Consider the following 18,362-nt stretch of genomic DNA (forward strand, 5'->3'; position numbering starts at 1 on the left):
GTGGAGTTTACCGGGGGGTGTGGACGGTGGAGTTTACCGGGGGGTGTGGACGGTGGAGTTTACCGGGGGGTGTGGACGGCGGAGTTTACCGGGGGGTGTGGACGGCGGAGTTTACCGGGGGGTGAGGACGGTGGAGTTTACCGGGGGGTGAGGACGGTGGAGTTTACCGGAGGGTGTGGACGGCGGAGTTTACCGGGGGGTGTGGACGGTGGAGTTTACCGGAGGGTGTGGACGGTGGAGTTTACCGGGGGGTGTGGACGGCGGAGTTTACCGGGGGGTGTGGACGGTGGAGTTTACCGGGGGGTGTGGACGGTGGAGTTTACCGGAGGGTGTGGACGGCGGAGTTTACCGGGGGGTGTGGACGGTGGAGTTTACCGGAGGGTGTGGACGGCGGAGTTTACCGGAGGGTGTAGCCGGCCCTGGGTCCCTCCCTCCGGGGAGATTCCTGTCCCCGGTTTGGGGGGTGGGGATACGACTGATCGTTTAGCCTTTTGTATTTTCATTCCCGTCGATTCTACCAACCAGTTAAATGACAGTTGCCCACTTTCTCACTGTGTATCTTTTTTTATTCGTTCACTGGATGTGGGTGTCACTGGCGAGGCCGGCATTTACTGCCCATCCCTAATTGCCCTTGAGAAGGTGGTGGTGAGCCGCCTTCTTGAACCGCTGCAGTCCGTGTGGTGACGGTTCTCCCACAGTGCTGTTAAGAAGGGAGTTCCAGGGTTTTGACCCAGCGACGATGAAGGAACGGCGATATATTTCCAAGTCGGGATGGTGTGTGACTTGGAGGGGAACGTGCAGGTGGTGTTGTTCCCATGTGCCTGCTGCCCTTGTCCTTCTAGGTGGTAGAGGTCACGGGTTTGGGAGGTGCTGTCGAAGAAGCCTTGGCGAGTTGCTGCAGTGCATCCTGTGGATGGTACACACTGCAGCCACTGTGCGCCGGTGGTGAAGGGAGTGAATGTTTAGGGTGGTGGATGGGGTGCCAATCAAGCGGGCTGCTTTGTCCTGGATGGTGTTGAGCTTCTTGAGTGTTGTTGGAGCTGCACTCATCCAGGCAAGTGGAGAGTATTCCATCACACTCCTGACTTGTGCCTTGTAGATGGTGGAAAGGCTTTGGGGAGTCAGGAGGTGAGTCACTCGCCGCATAATACCCAGCCTCTGACCTGCTCTTGTAGCCACTGTATTTATATGGCTGGTCCAGTTAAGTTTCTGGTCAATGGTGACCCGCAGGATGTTGATGGTGGGGGATTCGATGATGGTAATGCCGTTGAATGTCAAGGGGAGGTGGTTAGACTCTCTCTTGTTGGAGATGGTCATTGCCTGGCACTTGTCTGGCGCGAATGTTACTTGCCACTTATCAGCCCAAACCTGGATGTTGTCCAGGTCTTGCTGCATGCGGGCTCGGACTGCTTCATTATTTGAGGTGTTGCAAATGGAACTGAACACTGTGCAGTCATCAGCGAACATCCCCATTTCTGACCTTATGATGGAGGGAAGGTCATTGATGAAGCAGCTGAAGATGGTTGGGCCTAGGACACTGCCCTGAGGAACTCCTGCAGCAGTGTCCTGGGCTGAGCTGATTGGCCTCCAACAACCACTACCATCTTCCTTTGTGCTCGGTACGACTCCAGCCACTGGAGAATTTTCCCCCTGATTCCCATTGACTTCACTTTTACGAGGGCTCCTTGGTGCCACACTCGGTCAAATGCTGCCTTGATGTCAAGGGCAGTCACTCTCACCTCATCTCTGGAATTCAGCTCTTTTGTCCATGTTTAGACAAAGGCTGTAATGAGGTCTGGAGCCGAGTGGTCCTGACGGAACCCAAACTGAGCTTCGGTGAGCAGGTTATTGGTGAGTAAGTGCCGCTTGATAGCACTGTTGATGACACCTTCCATCACTTGGCTGATGTTTGAGAGTAGACTGATGGGGCGGTAATTGGCCGGATTGGATTTGTCCTGCTTTTTGTGGACAGGACATACCTGGGCAATTTTCCACATTGTCGGGTAGATGCCAGTGTTGTCGCTGTATTGGAACAGCTTGGCTAGAGGCGCGGCTAGTTCTGGAGCACAAGTCTTCAGCACTACAGCTGGGATGTTGTCGGGGCCCATAGCCTTTGCTGTATCCAGTGCACTCAGCCGTTTCTTGATCTCACATGGAGTGAATCGAATTGGCTGAAGACTGGCTTCCGTGATGGTGGGGATATCGGGAGGAGGCTGAGATGGATCATCCACTCGGCACTTCTGGCTGAAGATGGTTGCAAATGCTTCAACCTTGTCTTTTGCACTCACGTGCTGGACTCTGCCATCATTGAGGATGGGGATGTTTGCAGAGCCTCCTCCTCCCGTTAGTTGTTTAATTGTCCACCACCATTCACGACTGGACGTGGCAGGACTGCAGAGCTTTGATCTGATCCGCTGGTTGTGGAATCGCTTAGCTCTGTCTACAGCATGTTGCTTCCGCTGTTTAGCATGCATGTAGTCCTGAGTTGTAGCTTCACCAGGTTGGCACCTCATTTTTAGGTACGCCTGGTGCTGCTCCTGGCATTCTCTTCTGCACTCCTCATTGAACCAGGGTTGATCCCCTGGCTTGTTGGTAATGGTAGAGTGAGGAATATGCCAGGCCATGAGGTTACAGATTGTGCTGGAATACAATTCTGCTGCTGCCGATGGCCCACAGCGCCTCATGGATGCCCAGTTTTGAGCTGCTAGATCTGTTCTGAATCTATCCCATTTAGCACGATGGTAGTGCCACACAACACGTTGGATGGTGTCCTCATTGCGAAGACGGGACTTCATCTCCACGAGGACTGTGCGGTGGTCACTCCTACCAATACTGTCATGGACAGATGCATCTGCGACAGGTAGATTGGGGAGGACGAGGTCAAGAAGGTTTTTCCCTCGTGTTGGTTCGCTCACCACCTGCCGCAGGCCCAGTCTGGCAGCTATGTCCTTCAGGACTCGGCCAGCTCGGTCAGTAGTGGTGCTACCGAGCCACTCTTGGTGATGGACATTGAAGTCCCCCACCCAGAGTACATTTTGTGCCCTTGCTACCCTCAGTGCTTCCTCCAAGTGGTGCTCAACATGGAGGAGGACTGATTCATCAGCTGAGGGAGGGCGGTAAGTGGTAATCAGCAGGAGGTTTCCTTGCCCATATTTGACCTGATACCATGAGATTTCATGGGGTTCTTAGTCAATGTTGAGGACTCCCAGGGCCACTCCCTCCTGACTGTGTATCACTGTACCGCCACCTCTGGTCAGTCTGTCCTGCCGGTGGGACAGGACATACCCAGGGATGGTGATGGAAGAGTCTGGGACGTTGGCTGAAAGGTATGATTCTGTGAGTATGGCTATGTCAGGCTGTTGCTTGACTAGTCTGTGGGACAGCTCTCCCAATTTTGGCACAAGTCCCCAGATGTTAGTAAGGAGGACTTTGCAGGGTCGACTGGGCTTGGTGTTTTGCCGTTGTCGTGTCCGATGCCGGGTGGTCCGTCCGGTTTTATTCTTATGACTTTTCACAGTGAGATTTTATAACTGAATGGTCTTGCTAGGCCATTTCAGAGGGCGATTAAGAATCAACCACATTGCTGTGGGTCTGGAGTCACATATAGGCCAGACCGGGTAAGGATGGCAGGTTTCCTTCCCTGAAGGGCATTAGTGAACCAGATGGGTTTTTACGACAATCCGGTCGTTTCACGGCCACCATTACTGATACTAGTATTTTTAATTTGCAGCCACAGGTTGGGGAGATGAGCGCCCGAGAACATCTGGCCTTAACCCTCAGTCAGGGCCTGAACCTGGACACCCAAAGGAGCAGCCGGGATTCGCTGCATTGTTCCAGCGGCTACAGCACCCAGACCACCACCCCATCCTGCTCCGAGGACACCATCTCCTCCCAGGGTAAGAGAGATTTTCCAAACTAGGGAACAGCAAAAGGCAGGATTGGCAATTAGAACTGCAGTCCAGCACGGGGGAATAATTCAACAGGAAATAGAAATGGTACAAATGAAATATATCTCAGGAAGGAAGTCAGTGATTGTATCACAAGCTGAGGTCCTGGGGTGAACTGGGCAATTAGATCAAATTTGAAATTACAAAAAACAAGCATTTACTGATTAGAGCACAGATACAAAGAATATAGAAAAGCTACAGAAAGATTGGGAAGAGTAAGAGAGACATTTTTAAAAATAATTTCTATCGGCAAACTGGCACTAAAGGAGGGTCATTGTGTCTGTCCCAGCTCAGACTAATCCCACCGCCCCGCTCTCTCCCCATAGCCCTGTATCAATCTCAGACTAATCCCACCGCCCCGCTCTCTCCCCATAGCCCTGTATCAATCCCAAACTAATCCCACCGCCCCCCTCTCTCCCCATAGCCCTGTATCAATCCCAATCTAATCCCACTACCTCTCTCCCCATAGCCCTGTATCAATCTCAGACTAATCCCACTGCCCCACTCTCTCCCCATAGCCCTGTATCAATCCCAAACTAATCCCACTGCCCCACTCTCTCCCCATAGCCCTGTATCAATCTCAGACTAATCCCACTGCCCCACTCTCTCCCCATAGCCCTGTATCAATCCCAAACTAATCCCACTGCCCCACTCTCTCCCCATAGCCCTGTATCAATCTCAGACTAATCCCACTGCCCCGCTCTCTCCCCATAGCCCTGTATCAATCCTAAACTAATCCCACTGCCCCATTCTCTCCCCATAGCCCTGTATCAATCCCCAAACTAATCCCACTGTCCCGCTCTCTCCCCATAGCCCTGTATCAATCCCAAACTAATCCCACTGCCCCGCTCTCTCCCCATAGCCCTGTATCAATCCCAAACTAATCCCACTGCCCCGCTCTCTCCCCATAGCCCTGTATCAATCCCAATCTAATCCCACTACCTCTCTCCCCATAGCCCTGTATCAATCCCAAACTAATCCCACTGCCCCGCTCTCTCCCCATCGCCCTGTATCAATCCCAAACTATTCCCACTGCCCCACTCTCTCCCCATAGCCCTGTATCAATCCCAAACTAATCCCACTGCCCCGCCATCTCCCCATAGCCCTGTATCAATCCTAAACTAATCTCACTGCCCCTCTCTCACCCTTTAGCCCTGTATCAATCCCAAACTATTCCCACTGCCCCTCTCTCACCCTTTAGCCCTGTATCAATCCCAAACTAATCCCACTGCCCCTCTCTCACCCTTCAGTCCTGTATCAATCCCACACTAATCCCACTGCCCCTCTCTCACCCTTTAGTCCTGTATCAGTCCTAAACTAATCCCACTGCCCCACTCTCTCCCCATAGCCCTGTATCAATCCCACACTAATCCCACTGCCCCACTCTCTCCCCATAGCCCAGTATCAATCCCAAACTAATCCCACTGCCCCCGCTCTCTCCCCATAGCCCTGTATCAATCCCCAAACTAATCCCACTGCCCCACTCTCTCCCCATAGCCCTGTATCAATCCCCAAACTAATCCCACTGCCCCACTCACTCCCCATAGCCCTGTATCAATCCCCAAACTAATCCCACTGCCCCCGCTCTCTCCCCATAGCCCTGTATCAATCCCCAAACTAATCCCACTGCCCCTCTCTCACCCTTTAGTCCTGTATCAATCCCACACTAATCCCACTGCCCCACTCTCTCCCCATAGCCCTGTATCAATCCCAAACTAATCCCACTGCCCCGCTCTCTCCCCATAGCCCTGTATCAATCCCACACTAATCCCACTGCCCCTCTCTCACCCTTTAGTCCTGTATCAATCCCACACTAATCCCACTGCCCCTCTCTCACCCTTTAGTCCTGTATCAATCCCAAACTATTCCCACTGCCCCTCTCTCACCCTTTAGTCCTGTATCAATCCCAAACTATTCCCACTGCCCCTCTCTCACCCTTTAGTCCTGTATCAATCCCAAACTATTCCCACTGCCCCTCTCTCACCCTTTAGTCCTGTATCAATCCCAAACTATTCCCACTGCCCCACTCTCTCCCCATAGCCCTGTATCAATCCCACACTAATCCCACTGCCCCGCTCTCTCCCCATAGCCCTGTATCAATCCCAAACTAATCCCACTGCCCCTCTCTCACCCTTTAGTCCTGTATCAATCCCACACTAATCCCACTGCCCCTCTCTCTCCCTTTAGTCCTGTATCAATCCCAAACTAATCCCACTGCCCCGCTCTCTCCCCATAGCCCTGTATCAATCCCAAACTATTCCCACTGCCCCTCTCTCACCCTTTAGTCCTGTATCAATCCTAAACTAATCCCACTGCCCCACTCTCTCCCCATAGCCCTGTATCAATCCCAAACTAATCCCACTGCCCCACTCTCTCCCCATAGCCCTGTATCAATCCTAAACTAATCCCACTGCCCCACTCTCTCCCCATAGCCCTGTATCAATCCCAAACTATTCCCACTGCCCCACTCTCTCCCCATAGCCCTGTATCAATCCTCAAAATAATCCCACTGCCCCGCTCTCTCCCCATAGCCCTGTATCAATCCCAAACTAATCCCACTGCCCCACTCTCTCCCTATAGCCCTGTATCAATCCTAAACTAATCCCACTGCCCCACTCTCTCCCCATAGCCCTGTATCAATCCCAAACTATTCCCACTGCCCCCCTCTCTCACCCTTTAGTCCTGTATGTTCCTCTGCTTCAATCACTCCCTGTGCCAATATAGCCTATCATCCCACAACTGACTGTAAAGAAATTTCTCCTAACCTCTCTCCTCACTCTCTTAGTGACGAGTTTAAATTGATGACTCCTCACCACTGATTCCCCAATCAAAGAAAATAGTATTTCTCTGTTTGCTCAATCAAAACTCTTCATAATGTTAAAAACGCCAATAAATCTCCTCTTACCCGTCTCTGCTCCAGTGGGACAGTCCGAGTATCTCAAGACTCCTCTCATAACTGTAGTTTCCCATCCCTGGTGAATCTACGCTGTTCGCTCTCTATGATTTTAATATCCTTTCTTTAATGGGTCCCAAAACTGCACACCGTCTCTGACTGTGGCCTGACCGATGTTTTGTGCAAACTTAATATGTGCACGGAATTACATCAAATAACAACAGGGAGATTGGCCGCTCTGCCCATCCAGTCTGTGCTGGTGTTTATCCTCCACGTGAGCAGGATCCCTATTCCCATTGTACCCACTCTGTTCCCCGGTCCCTTCATTCCCCTTTCCTTCAACCTTCAACCTTCTATCGAACCTATTTTCAAATGTTGACATTGTCTCGTCTTTGATCACAAACTCTGCCATCAGTGTCAGGAAAAGAGTTCTGGGAGGGAGCGGAGTCAGATTGGAACTGAGCTTACAAAAGACAGGCTTAGCGACGGACCCGGGCGGTTTCCCGCGGCGACGGACCCGGGCGGTGACCCGGGCGGTTTCCCGCGGCGACGGACCCGGGCGGTGACCCGGGCGGTTTCCCGCGGCGACGGACCCGGGCGGTTTCCCGCGGCGACGGACCCGGGCGGTTTCCCGCGGCGACGGACCCGGGCGGTTTCCCGCGGCGACGGACCCGGGCGGTTTCCCGCGGCGACGGACCCGGGCGGTTTCCCGCGGCGACGGACCCGGGCGGTGACCCGGGCGGTTTCCCGCGGCGACGGACCCGGGCGGTTTCCCGCGGCGACGGACCCGGGCGGTTTCCCGCGGCGACGGACCCGGGCGGTTTCCCGCGGCGACGGACCCGGGCGGTTTCCCGCGGCGACGGACCCGGGCGGTGACCCGGGCGGTTTCCCGCGGCGACGGACCCGGGCGGTGACCCGGGCGGTTTCCCATAGCGACACCTTTTACCTGGAGTTGAGAACTGTTGACGGTGAGATTTGTTATTTAATTTTCCGCTGATGTCTGTTTGAAATTGCTGTTTGTTGTTTTTGCAGCAATGAAGAAGGAGCAGTCCCTGATTGGTGAGTTTTAAACAAAAATTATATGTGTGTCATTATTTTTTTTAAAATTGATTAGTTCTTGAAAAGTAAATCTGATGCCACAGATGAGGTCAGAACGGTTAAAGTGCGAGACCCTGGCAGGTGATCAGTGAGAGTCCGTAATCTCTTGTAAGAAGCATTTTCAGGTGTAGAGTGGTTCACAAGTGATGCCAATGGTCATCGCGCGCACAGCAAGATCCCACAATCAGCAAGAGATGGGTGACTAATTAATTGGTTCTTGATGATACTGGTTGAGGATGGTGTGTTGGCAGAGCATGGATCCTTAATCACCTCCTGAACAGGCAGAAGGGGCCTCGGTTTAACACCTCATCCAACGGACGGCCCCTCCGACAGTGCGGCGCTCCCTCAGTACTGACCCTCCGACAGTGCGGCGCTCCCTCAGTACTGACCCTCCGACAGTGCGGCGCTCCCTCAGTACTGACCCTCCGACAGTGCGGCGCTCCCTCAGTACTGACCCTCCGACAGTGCGGCGCTCCCTCAGTACCGACCCTCCGACAGTGCAGCGCTCCCTCAGTACTGACCCTCCGACAAAGCAGCACTCCCTCGGTACTGACCCTCCGACAGTGCGGCGCTCCCTCGGTACTGCCACTCCGACAGTGCGGCGCTCCCTCGGTACTGACCCTCCGACAGTGCAGCGCTCCCTCTGTACTGACCCTCCGACAGTGCGGCGCTCCCTCAGTACTGACCCTCCCTCAGTACTGACCCTCCGACAGTGCAGCGCTCCCTCAGTACTGACCCCCCGACAGTGCGGCGCTCCCTCAGTACTGACTCTCCGACAGTGCAGTGCTCCCTCAGTACTGACCCCCCGACAGTGCAGCGCTCCCTCAGTACTGACCCTCCGACAGTGCGGCGCTCCCTCAGTACTGACCCTCCCTCAGTACTGACCCTCCGACAGTGCAGCGCTCCCTCAGTACTGACCCCCCGACAGTGCAGCGCTCCCTCAGTCCTGACCCTCCGACAGTGCGGCGCTCCCTCAGTACTGCACTGGAGCATCTTGTGTTCAAGGCCTTTGGTGGGATTTGATGTCACAACTTCTGCGAAGAATTCTAACAACTGAGCCAAGCTAACGGCCAAGACTGAAAATCCAGATTCGATGCAAGCACCTGAGTAAGATTGCCTGATTGGTACCAGCTCTGTGTTCAGGGTCGATGCCAACTAGTAACGACCCCACACTCCTTTCACACAGATTCCGCACAGATAACAACCGAGAGAGACTCAGAGTGTTCCCTATAAATATTGACACATTGGAAAGGCCAATTTTACTAAGCTGAGAAGTGATTTAGCAAAAGTGGACTGGAAACAGCTACTTGAAGGTAAATCAATGTCAGAGCAGTGGGAGAGATTCAAGGGGGAGATTCAAGGGGTTCAGGGTAAGATAAGGCAGAAAAGGGAAGCTTATGTCAGATACCGAGAGCTCAATACTGCAGAAAGCCTAGAGGAGTATAGAAAGTGCAGGGGTGAAATTAAAAAGGAAATTAGGAAAGCAAAGAGAGGGCATGAAAAAATATTGGCTAGTAAAATCAAGGAAAACCCAAAAATGTTTTATAAATACAGAAACATAGAACATAAGAAATAGGAGCAGGAGTCGGCCATTCGGCCCCTCGAGCCTGCTCCACCATTCAATCAGATCATGGCTGATCTTCGACCTCAACTCCATTTTCCCGCCCGATCCTCTATCCCTTGATTCCCCAAGAGTCCAAAAATCTATCGCTCTCAGTCTTGAATATATTCAATGACTGAGCATCCACAGCCCTCTGGGGTAGAGAATTCTAAATATTCACAACCCTCTGAGTGAAGAAATTTTTCCTCATCTCAGTCTTAAATGTCCGACCCCTTATCCTGAGACTGCGCCCCCCTGGTTTTAGACTCTCCAGCCAGGGGAAACAGCCTCTCAGCATCTACCCTGTCAAGCTGTCTCAGAATCTTCTATGTTTCAATGAGATCACCTCTCATTCTTCTGAACTCCAGAGAATATCGGCCCATTCTACTCAATCTCTCCTCATAGGACAACCCTCTCATCCCAGGAATCAATCTATTATAAGTAATATTACTATAATAATATTATAATCTAGTATTAATCTAACAAAGAGCAAGAGGATAACTAAGGAAAGAGTAGGGCCTACCACAGATCCCTGAAGGTAGCAGGACAGGTAGATAAGGTGGTTAAAAAGGCATACGGGATAATTTCCTTTATTAGCCGAGGCATAGAATATAAGAGCAGGGAGGTTATGCTGGAACTGTATAAAACACTGGTTAGGCCACAGCTTGAGTACAGTGTACAGTTCTGGTCACCACATTACAGGAAAGATGTGATTGCACTAGAGAGGATACAGAGGAGATTTACGGGGATGTTGCCAGGACTGGAGAATTTTAGCTATGAGGAAAGATTGGACAGGCTGGGGTTGTTTTCTTTGGAACAGAGGAGGCTGAGGGGAGATTTAATTGAGGTGTACAAAATTATGAGGGGCCTCGATAGAGAGGATAGGAAGGACCTATTTCCCTTAGCAGAGGGGTCAGTGACCAGGGGGCATAGATTTAAAGTGATTGGTGGAAGGATTAGAGGGGAGCTGAGGAGAAATGTTTTCACCCAGAGGGTGGTGGGGGTCTGGAACTCACTGCCTGAGAGGGTGGTAGAGGCAGAAACCCTCAACTCATTTAAAAAGTACCTGGATGTGCACCTGAAGTGCCGAAACCCACAGGGCTACGGACCAAGTGCTGGAAAGTGGGATTAGGCTGAATGGCTCTTTTTCGGCCGGCACAGACCCGATGGGCCGAATGGCCTCCGTCTGTGCCATAAATTTCTATGATCCTATTATTCCTGGGAATCCCCTGCAAATATTGACACTCTGACAAAGAAAGCTGCTGTTATTGACAATGTTTATTAGTGTACAGAAATAGGAATACTCTGCCAGTAAGTTGACCAAAGCAGGATAATTGTAGAATTCAGAACTTTGCAGACATTTTTTTGAGGTGCGTTCCTGAATCTCCCCGAGATTCCCCCACAGATTCCCAGCTTCCACCCACCTCGGTTTGAAACTGTGTTTAGAATCATAGAATCATAGAAGTTTACAACATGGAAACAGGCCCTTCGGCCCAACATGTCCATGTCGCCCAGTTTATACCACTAAGCTAGTCCCAATTGCCTGCACTTGGCCCATATCCCTCTATACCCATCTTACCCATGTAACTGTCCAAATGCTTTTTAAAAGACAAAATTGTACCCGCCTCTACTACTGCCTCTGGCAGCTCGTTCCAGACACTCACCACCCTTTGAGTGAAAAAATTGCCCCTCTGGACCCTTTTGTATCTCTCCCCTCTCACCTTAAATCTATGCCCCCTCGTTATAGACTCCCCTACCTTTGGGAAAAGATTTTGACTATCGACCTTATCTATGCCCCTCATTATTTTATAGACTTCGATAAGATCACCCCTAAACCTCCTACTCTCCAGGGTAAAAAGTCCCAGTCTGTCTAACCTCTCCCTGTAAGTCAAACCATCAAGTCCCGGTAGCATCCTAGTAAATCTTTTCTGCACTCTTTCTAGTTTAATAATATCCTTTCTATAATAGGGTGACCAGAACTGTACACAGTATTCCAAGTGTGGCCTTACTAATGTCTTGTACAACTTCAACAAGACATCCCAACTCCTGCATTCAATGTTCTGACCAATGAAACCAAGCATGCCGAATGCCTTCTTCACCACCCTATCCACCTGTGACTCCACTTTCAAGGAGCTATGAACCTGTACTCCTAGATCTCTTTGTTCCATAACTCTCCCCAACGCCCTACCATTAACGGAGTAGGTCCTGGCCCGATTCGATCTACCAAAATGCATCACCTCACATTTATCTAAATTAAACTCCCATCTGCCATTCATCGGCCCATTGGCCCAATTTATCAAGATCCCGTTGCAATCCTAGATAACCTTCTTCACTGTCCACAATGCCACCAATCTTGGTGTCATCTGCAAACTTACTAACCATGCCTCCTAAATTCTCATCCAAATCATTAATATAAATAACAAATAACAGCGGACCCAGCACCGATCCCTGAGGCACACTGCTGGTCACAGGCCTCCAGTTTGAAAAACAACCCCCTACAACCACCCTCTGTCTTCTGTCGTCAATCCAATTTTGTATCCAATTGGCTACCTCACCTTGGATCCCGTGAGATTTAACCTTATGTAACAACCTACCATGCGGTACATAAGAACATAAGAAATTGGAGCAGGAGTAGGCCAATCGGCCCCTCGAGCCTGCTCCGCCATTCAATAAGATCATGGCTGATCTGATCCCAACCACAAATCTAAAGAACACAAGAAGTCGGAGCAGGACCCGGCCACATAGCCCCTGGGCCCTCTCCGCCACCCACAGGGCATTGACCGACCCGAACTCAGCTTCATGTCCAATTTCCTGCCCGCTCCCCATAACCCCTAATTCCCTTTACTTCTAGGAAACTGTCTATTTCTGTTTTAAATTTATTTAATGATGTAGCTTCCACAGCTTCCTGGGGCAGCAAATTCCACAGACCGACCACCCTCTGAGGGAAGAAGTTTCTCCTCATCAAAGGCTTTGCTAAAGTCCATGTAGACCACGTCTACTGCACAGCCCTCATCTATCTTCTTGGTTACCCCTTCAAAAAACTCAGTCAAATTCGTGAGACATGATTTTCCTCTCACAAAACCATGCTGACTGTTCCTAATTAGTCCCTGCCTCTCCAAATGCCCGTAGATCCTGTCCCTCAGAATACCCTCTAACAACTTACCCACTACAGATGTCAGGCTCACCGGTCTGTAGTTCCCAGGCTTTTCCCTGCCGCCCTTCTTAAACAAAGGCACAACATTTGCTACCCTCCAATCTTCAGGCACCTCGCCTGTAGCGGTGGATGATTCAAATATCTCTGCTAGGGGACCCACAATTTCCTCCCTAACCTCCCATAACGTCCTGGGATACATTTCATCAGGTCCCGGAGATTTATCTACCTTGATGCGCGTTAAGACTTCCAGCACCTCCCTCTCTGTAATATGTACACTCCTCAAGACATCACTATTTATTTCCCCAAGTTCCCTAACATCCATGCCTTTCTCAACCGTAAATACCGATGTGAAATATTCATTTAGGATCTCACCCATCTCTTGTGGTTCCGCACATAGATGACCTTGTTGATCCTTAAGAGGCCCTACTCTCTCCCTAGTTACTCTTTTGCCCTTTATGTATTTGTAGAAGCTCTTTGGATTCTCCTTTGCCTTATCTGCCAAAGCAATCTCATGTCCCCTTTTTGCCCTCCTGATTTCTCTCTTAACTCTACTCCGGCAATCTCTATACTCTTCAAGGGATCCACTTGATCCCAGCTGCCTATGCATGTCATATGCCTCCTTCTTCTTTTTGACTAGTGCCTCAATCTCCCGAGTCATCCAAGGTTCCCTACTTCTACCAGCCTTGCCCTTCACTTTATAAGGAATGTGCTTACCCTGAACCCTGGTTAACACACTTTTGAAAGCCTCCCACTTACCAGACGTCCCTTTGCCTGCCAACAGACTCTCCCAATCAACTTCTGAAAGTTCCTGTCTAATACCATCAAAATTGGCCTTTCCCCAATTTAGAATTTTAACTTTTGGGCCAGACCTATCATTCTCCATAGCTATCTTAAAACTAATGGAATTATGATCACTGGTCCCAAAGTGATCCCTCACTAACACTTCTGTCACCTGCCCTTCCTTATTTCCCAAGAGGAGGTCAAGTTTTGCCCCCTCTCTAGTCGGGCCATCCACATACTGAATGAGAAATTCCTCCTGAATACACTCAACAAATTGCTCTCCATCCAAGCCTCTAATGCTATGGCTGTCCCAGTCAATGTTGGGAAAGTTAAAGTCCCCTACTATTACCACCCTATTTTTCTTGCAGCTGTCTGTAATCTCCTTACATATTTGCTCCTCAATTTCCCGTTGACTATTTGGGGGTCTGTAGTACAATCCTATCAAAGTGATCTCTCCCTTCTTATTTTTCAGTTCTACCCATGTAGACTCAGTGGGCGAACCCTCGGATATATCCCCTCTCACTACTGCCGTGATGTTCTCCCTAATCAAGAACGCAACTCCCCCTCCTCTCTTACCTCCTGCTCTATCTTTCCTATAGCATCTGTACCCTGGAACATTGAGCTGCCAGTCCTGCCCCTCCCTTAGCCATGTTTCAGTAATAGTTTGAGCGGGTTGAGCTCGTAATACGGTCTTGGTAACTGACTCATCGCTGCATTTGATCGAAATTCCTCCATCCGGCATTTTAATGGAAGGTGGAGAGCGGGGCTCCTTCAGGAATTTCATGCAGACGCACAGTTGCAGACGTTCCCAACAGTGCACGGCCCTTGGTGCATGGGCTTATTCCAATGTGTGGCTGTGAGGACTGTGTTTGTTTCTGTATTAACTTCTGTTCCCTGTATTAGTGGCAGATTATGATTACATCTCTCTGCACGGAGAGCAGGAGCTGACTGATCAGATCGACTTTGATAAATCCTCCACCATTCCCAGGAACAGTGACATCAGCCAGAACTACAGGAAGATGTTCCAAGTGAAACGACCAGCGTCCACCGTGAGCCTGTTGGTCGACCCGCAGCCCATTATGACATCTCACATTGCCACGATTCGAAGGAAACCGTCCAGTAAGGCAGTTTTCAGGCGAGGTACCATCAGTGGTGTCCCCATTCCCATTCGAACTCCGGTGGTGCCAGTTCCGGGACCTCCGGTGTGCGCTAAGCCGATAGGAATCGCGGTCACTCGGACAGGCAGCGAGGAGTGCGTCAGCCTGCAGGGAGGGCGGTCCAGCCTCGTGCAAAGGAAGCAAGGCATCTGCAGCTCGACCCAGAGCCTGAGCACAGCCCAGAATCCCAGCTACACCCTGGTCCCAGAGAACCCGCGCCTGGTCTGTGGCCTCCAACATTCAGCTCCTAACCTCCAGAACGCGCCCGAGAGCGCCCGAGATTTGGCCTCCGCGGAAAACACGACGGGAAATGGACTGACTCTGCACCTGGGCACGGCCATGGGTTCCCAACGGACTGGTGGCCTCAATCTTCTCAATGCAGCTCCCTCACAACAGATCCTGTCCCCGAGCGAGGGAGGTGATGATGTTTTGTCTATGATTCGTCGGGGGGTCAAACTGAGAAAGACTTTAACCAATGACCGGTCAGCCCCAAAGATAATATAAAATATTCTGATGGTGGGACAACTACAATCGAATAAACATAAACACAAATCACTTTGTCCTTTCGCTCTTTCTTTTTTTGACTTTGTTATAAAACTGGTTACTGTTCTATTGCACCTCGTTCTCAGATTGAACTGTTCCAGTGTGAAATATCATCTACAACCCAACTTATCCCAGCTCTCCTGATGGCCGAGGTGTGTGGGAATCATCGCTTGGTTCCATAAGACAGTCACACAGACCAGGAGGTGTGAGACTGAATCACAGACCAGGAGGTGTGAGACTGAATCACAGACCAGGAGGTGTGAGACTGAATCACAGACCAGGAGGTGTGAGACTGAATCACAGACCAGGAGGTGTGAGACTGAATCACCGACCAGGAGGTGTGAGACTGAATCACAGACCAGGAGGTGTGAGACTGAATCACAGACCAGGAGGTGTGAGACTGAATCACAGACCAGGAGGTGTGAGACTGAATCACAGACCAGGAGGTGTGAGACTGAATCACAGACCAGGAGGTGTGAGACTGAATCACCGACCAGGAGGTGTGAGACTGAATCACCGACCAGGAGGTGTGAGACTGAATCACAGACCAGGAGGTGTGAGACTGAATCACAGACCAGGAGGTGTGAGACTGAATCACAGACCAGGAGGTGTGAGACTGAATCACAGACCAGGAGGTGTGAGATGTGATCTCCGCTGATCTCAGCCAGACAGCAGTGGGGCTAAAATGGGCCTCAGCACCCCGGGTTAGAGATGGCCAAACCCCGCTCCTGATCGCTATCCAGTGACCCCCTCCCCTCCCTCCGGCTGGGAAGTAAGTGTGTGTGGATATCGAGTGAAGATATGATCAAGACTGGCCGTGATGCCTCGCACTGGTGACACGCCCACCACGATTTGGGAACGGTGATGGATTACCTGTGGAACTGTACCTGAGCCCGAGTCGCAGCCTTCAGGAGAGATGGGGAAAACCCCCAAATGATGAAACAAACTGAATTCATTGCTCACAGGAATCTTCACTTTGGGGAGTTAGAATTGTTCTTTTTGAAACGTGTGTTTGAGGTGGAGGGACATGGAAATAATTTTGCGATGACACTTCAGGGGATCTGCTCAGGATTTCGAACATGATGCTTTTTACAAAGGACTTGTTTTAAGTTCCTTCGAGTTTCTAAAGGACGCTGTTCACTTGGGTCCTTGGTGTGAAGGGCAAACGCGTTCCTCCCACAGGAATCCCAGCAGTTGTCTTGTGTTTGCCTGTAAACCAGCAAGGTTTAAAAAACCTGCAGGAATGATGGGCACTACAGATTTATTTTGTTCCTTGTGAATCTTACCAACATCGAAAGATATTTATTTGTGTCAAAATTGTAAAAGCTTCTGTTTGTAAATGAGTTTATGCTGAAAATTTTGCCTTTAATATTCCACCAAAACTCATTGAAGCAAAAAGCTTTAATTGGTAAAGAATATAGTTTGTATATGTTAGTTTTTAATTCCCTTTTAAATTTTATCTTATACTGCTGGTGCCTATCGCATAGCTTTGTAGTGTTGGCATCTTACAGGATCAGACTGAAGGAGTTGGGGTCTGACAGTGTGAGGTGACGTCCTTTAATAATCTGTTCTTTTGGCTTAAGTGGGCAATATTTTAAAATTATCAGAGAATCCAAATTTTAATCGGGTATTAAAATCCATTAGTTGGCTGATGATGTGAGAAATCTGCTGAACAATTACATTTATTTTTTAAATTAAAGGTTTAGCAACAATTGGCCTGTAAGTTTTGTGGTGAACTCGAGCTTTGTGCTTTTATTTATGTTTCGACAAATTTCCACAATTGCAGCCTGAGACGTGTGGACTGCGATGGCGTAAAGCTGGTGCCCGCTGACCCACAGGATGTGCCCTTTGACCCAGCGGCCATGCCCTCTGACCCAACGGCCATGCCCTGACCGTGTTGGCCTCGCAGGAGGCCTTGTGCAAAGGTTTGTTTTGGGGGCCGTACATTTTATTTACAATTTGTGAGAACTGAATGTCACCGTCCCCTTCTCCCCACTCAGCCGTGACTGTGAAGTGGGTGAGCGAGGAGGTAATTCATCACAATCGATCGTGTCTGTCCCAGCTCTTCATTAGAGCAACCTCAAAAACAATCCCACTGCCCCGCTCTCTCCCCATAGCCCTGTATCAATCCCCAAACTAATCCCACTGCCCCACTCTCTCCCCATAGCCCTGTATCAATCCCCAAACTAATCCCACTGCCCCGCTCTCTCCCCATAGCCCTGTATCAATCCCAAACTAATCCCACTGCCCCGCTCTCACCCCATCGCCCTGTATCAATCCCAAACTAATCCCACTGCCCCGCTCTCTCCCCATAGCCCTGTATCAATCCCAAACTAATCCCACTGCCCCGCTCTCTCCCCATAGCCCTGTATCAATCCCCAAAAATAATCCCACTGCCCCACTCTCTCCTCATAGCCATGTAACAATCCCCAAACTAATCCCACTGCCCCGCTCTCACCCCATCGCCCTGTATCAATCCCAAACTAATCCCACTGCCCCGCTCTCTCCCCATAGCCCTGTATCAATCCCAAACTAATCCCACTGCCCCGCTCTCTCCCCATAGCCCTGTATCAATCCCCAAACTAATCCCACTGCCCCGCTCTCTCCCCATAGCCCTGTATCAATCCCACACTAATCCCACTGCCCCACTCTCCCCCCCCATATCCCTGTATCAATCCCAAACTAATCCCACTGCCCCACTCTCTCCCCATAGCCCTGTATCAATCCCAAACTAATCCCACTGCCCTGCTCTCTCCCCATAGCCCTGTATCAATCCCACACTAATCCCACTGCCCCGCTCTCTCCCCATAGCCCTGTATCAATCCCAAACTAATCCCACTGCCCCGCTCTCTCCCCATAGCCCTGTATCAATCCCACACTAATCCCACTGCCCCACTCTCTCCCCATAGCCCTGTATCAATCCCAAACTAATCCCACTGCCCCGCTCTCTCCCCATAGCCCTGTATCAATCCTAAACTAATCCCACTGCCCCGCTCTCTCCCCATAGCCCTGTATCAATCCCAAACTAATCCCACTGCCCCACTCTCCCCCCATATCCCTGTATCAATCCCAAACTAATCCCACCGCCCCGCTCTCTCCCCATAGCCCTGTATCAATCCCAAACTAATCCCACTGCCCCGCTCTCTCCCCATAGCCCTGTATCAATCCCAAACTAATCCCACTGCCCTGC

The 18,362-nt window shown here is 50.6% G+C and overlaps 1 protein-coding gene across 3 annotated transcripts in view; it reads left to right on the forward strand.

The window, feature by feature from the left end:
* The window catches only part of mtss1 (MTSS I-BAR domain containing 1), a 78,239-nt gene extending 61,355 nt beyond the window's left edge, over window positions 1–16,884 (forward strand). For all 3 annotated transcript variants that reach the window (XM_068000141.1, XM_068000143.1, XM_068000142.1), the window contains 3 exons: window positions 3,731–3,896; window positions 7,873–7,899; window positions 14,376–16,884. In XM_068000141.1, coding sequence (XP_067856242.1) covers window positions 3,731–3,896; window positions 7,873–7,899; window positions 14,376–15,133 — 951 coding nt within the window. In that variant the 3' untranslated portion in view covers window positions 15,134–16,884. The remainder of the gene's footprint in view (window positions 1–3,730; window positions 3,897–7,872; window positions 7,900–14,375) is intronic.
* Window positions 16,885–18,362: the final 1,478 nt, after the last annotated feature.

Source organism: Heptranchias perlo, chromosome 19 (assembly GCF_035084215.1).
Source record: "Heptranchias perlo isolate sHepPer1 chromosome 19, sHepPer1.hap1, whole genome shotgun sequence".
Lineage (NCBI taxonomy): Eukaryota > Metazoa > Chordata > Chondrichthyes > Hexanchiformes > Hexanchidae > Heptranchias > Heptranchias perlo.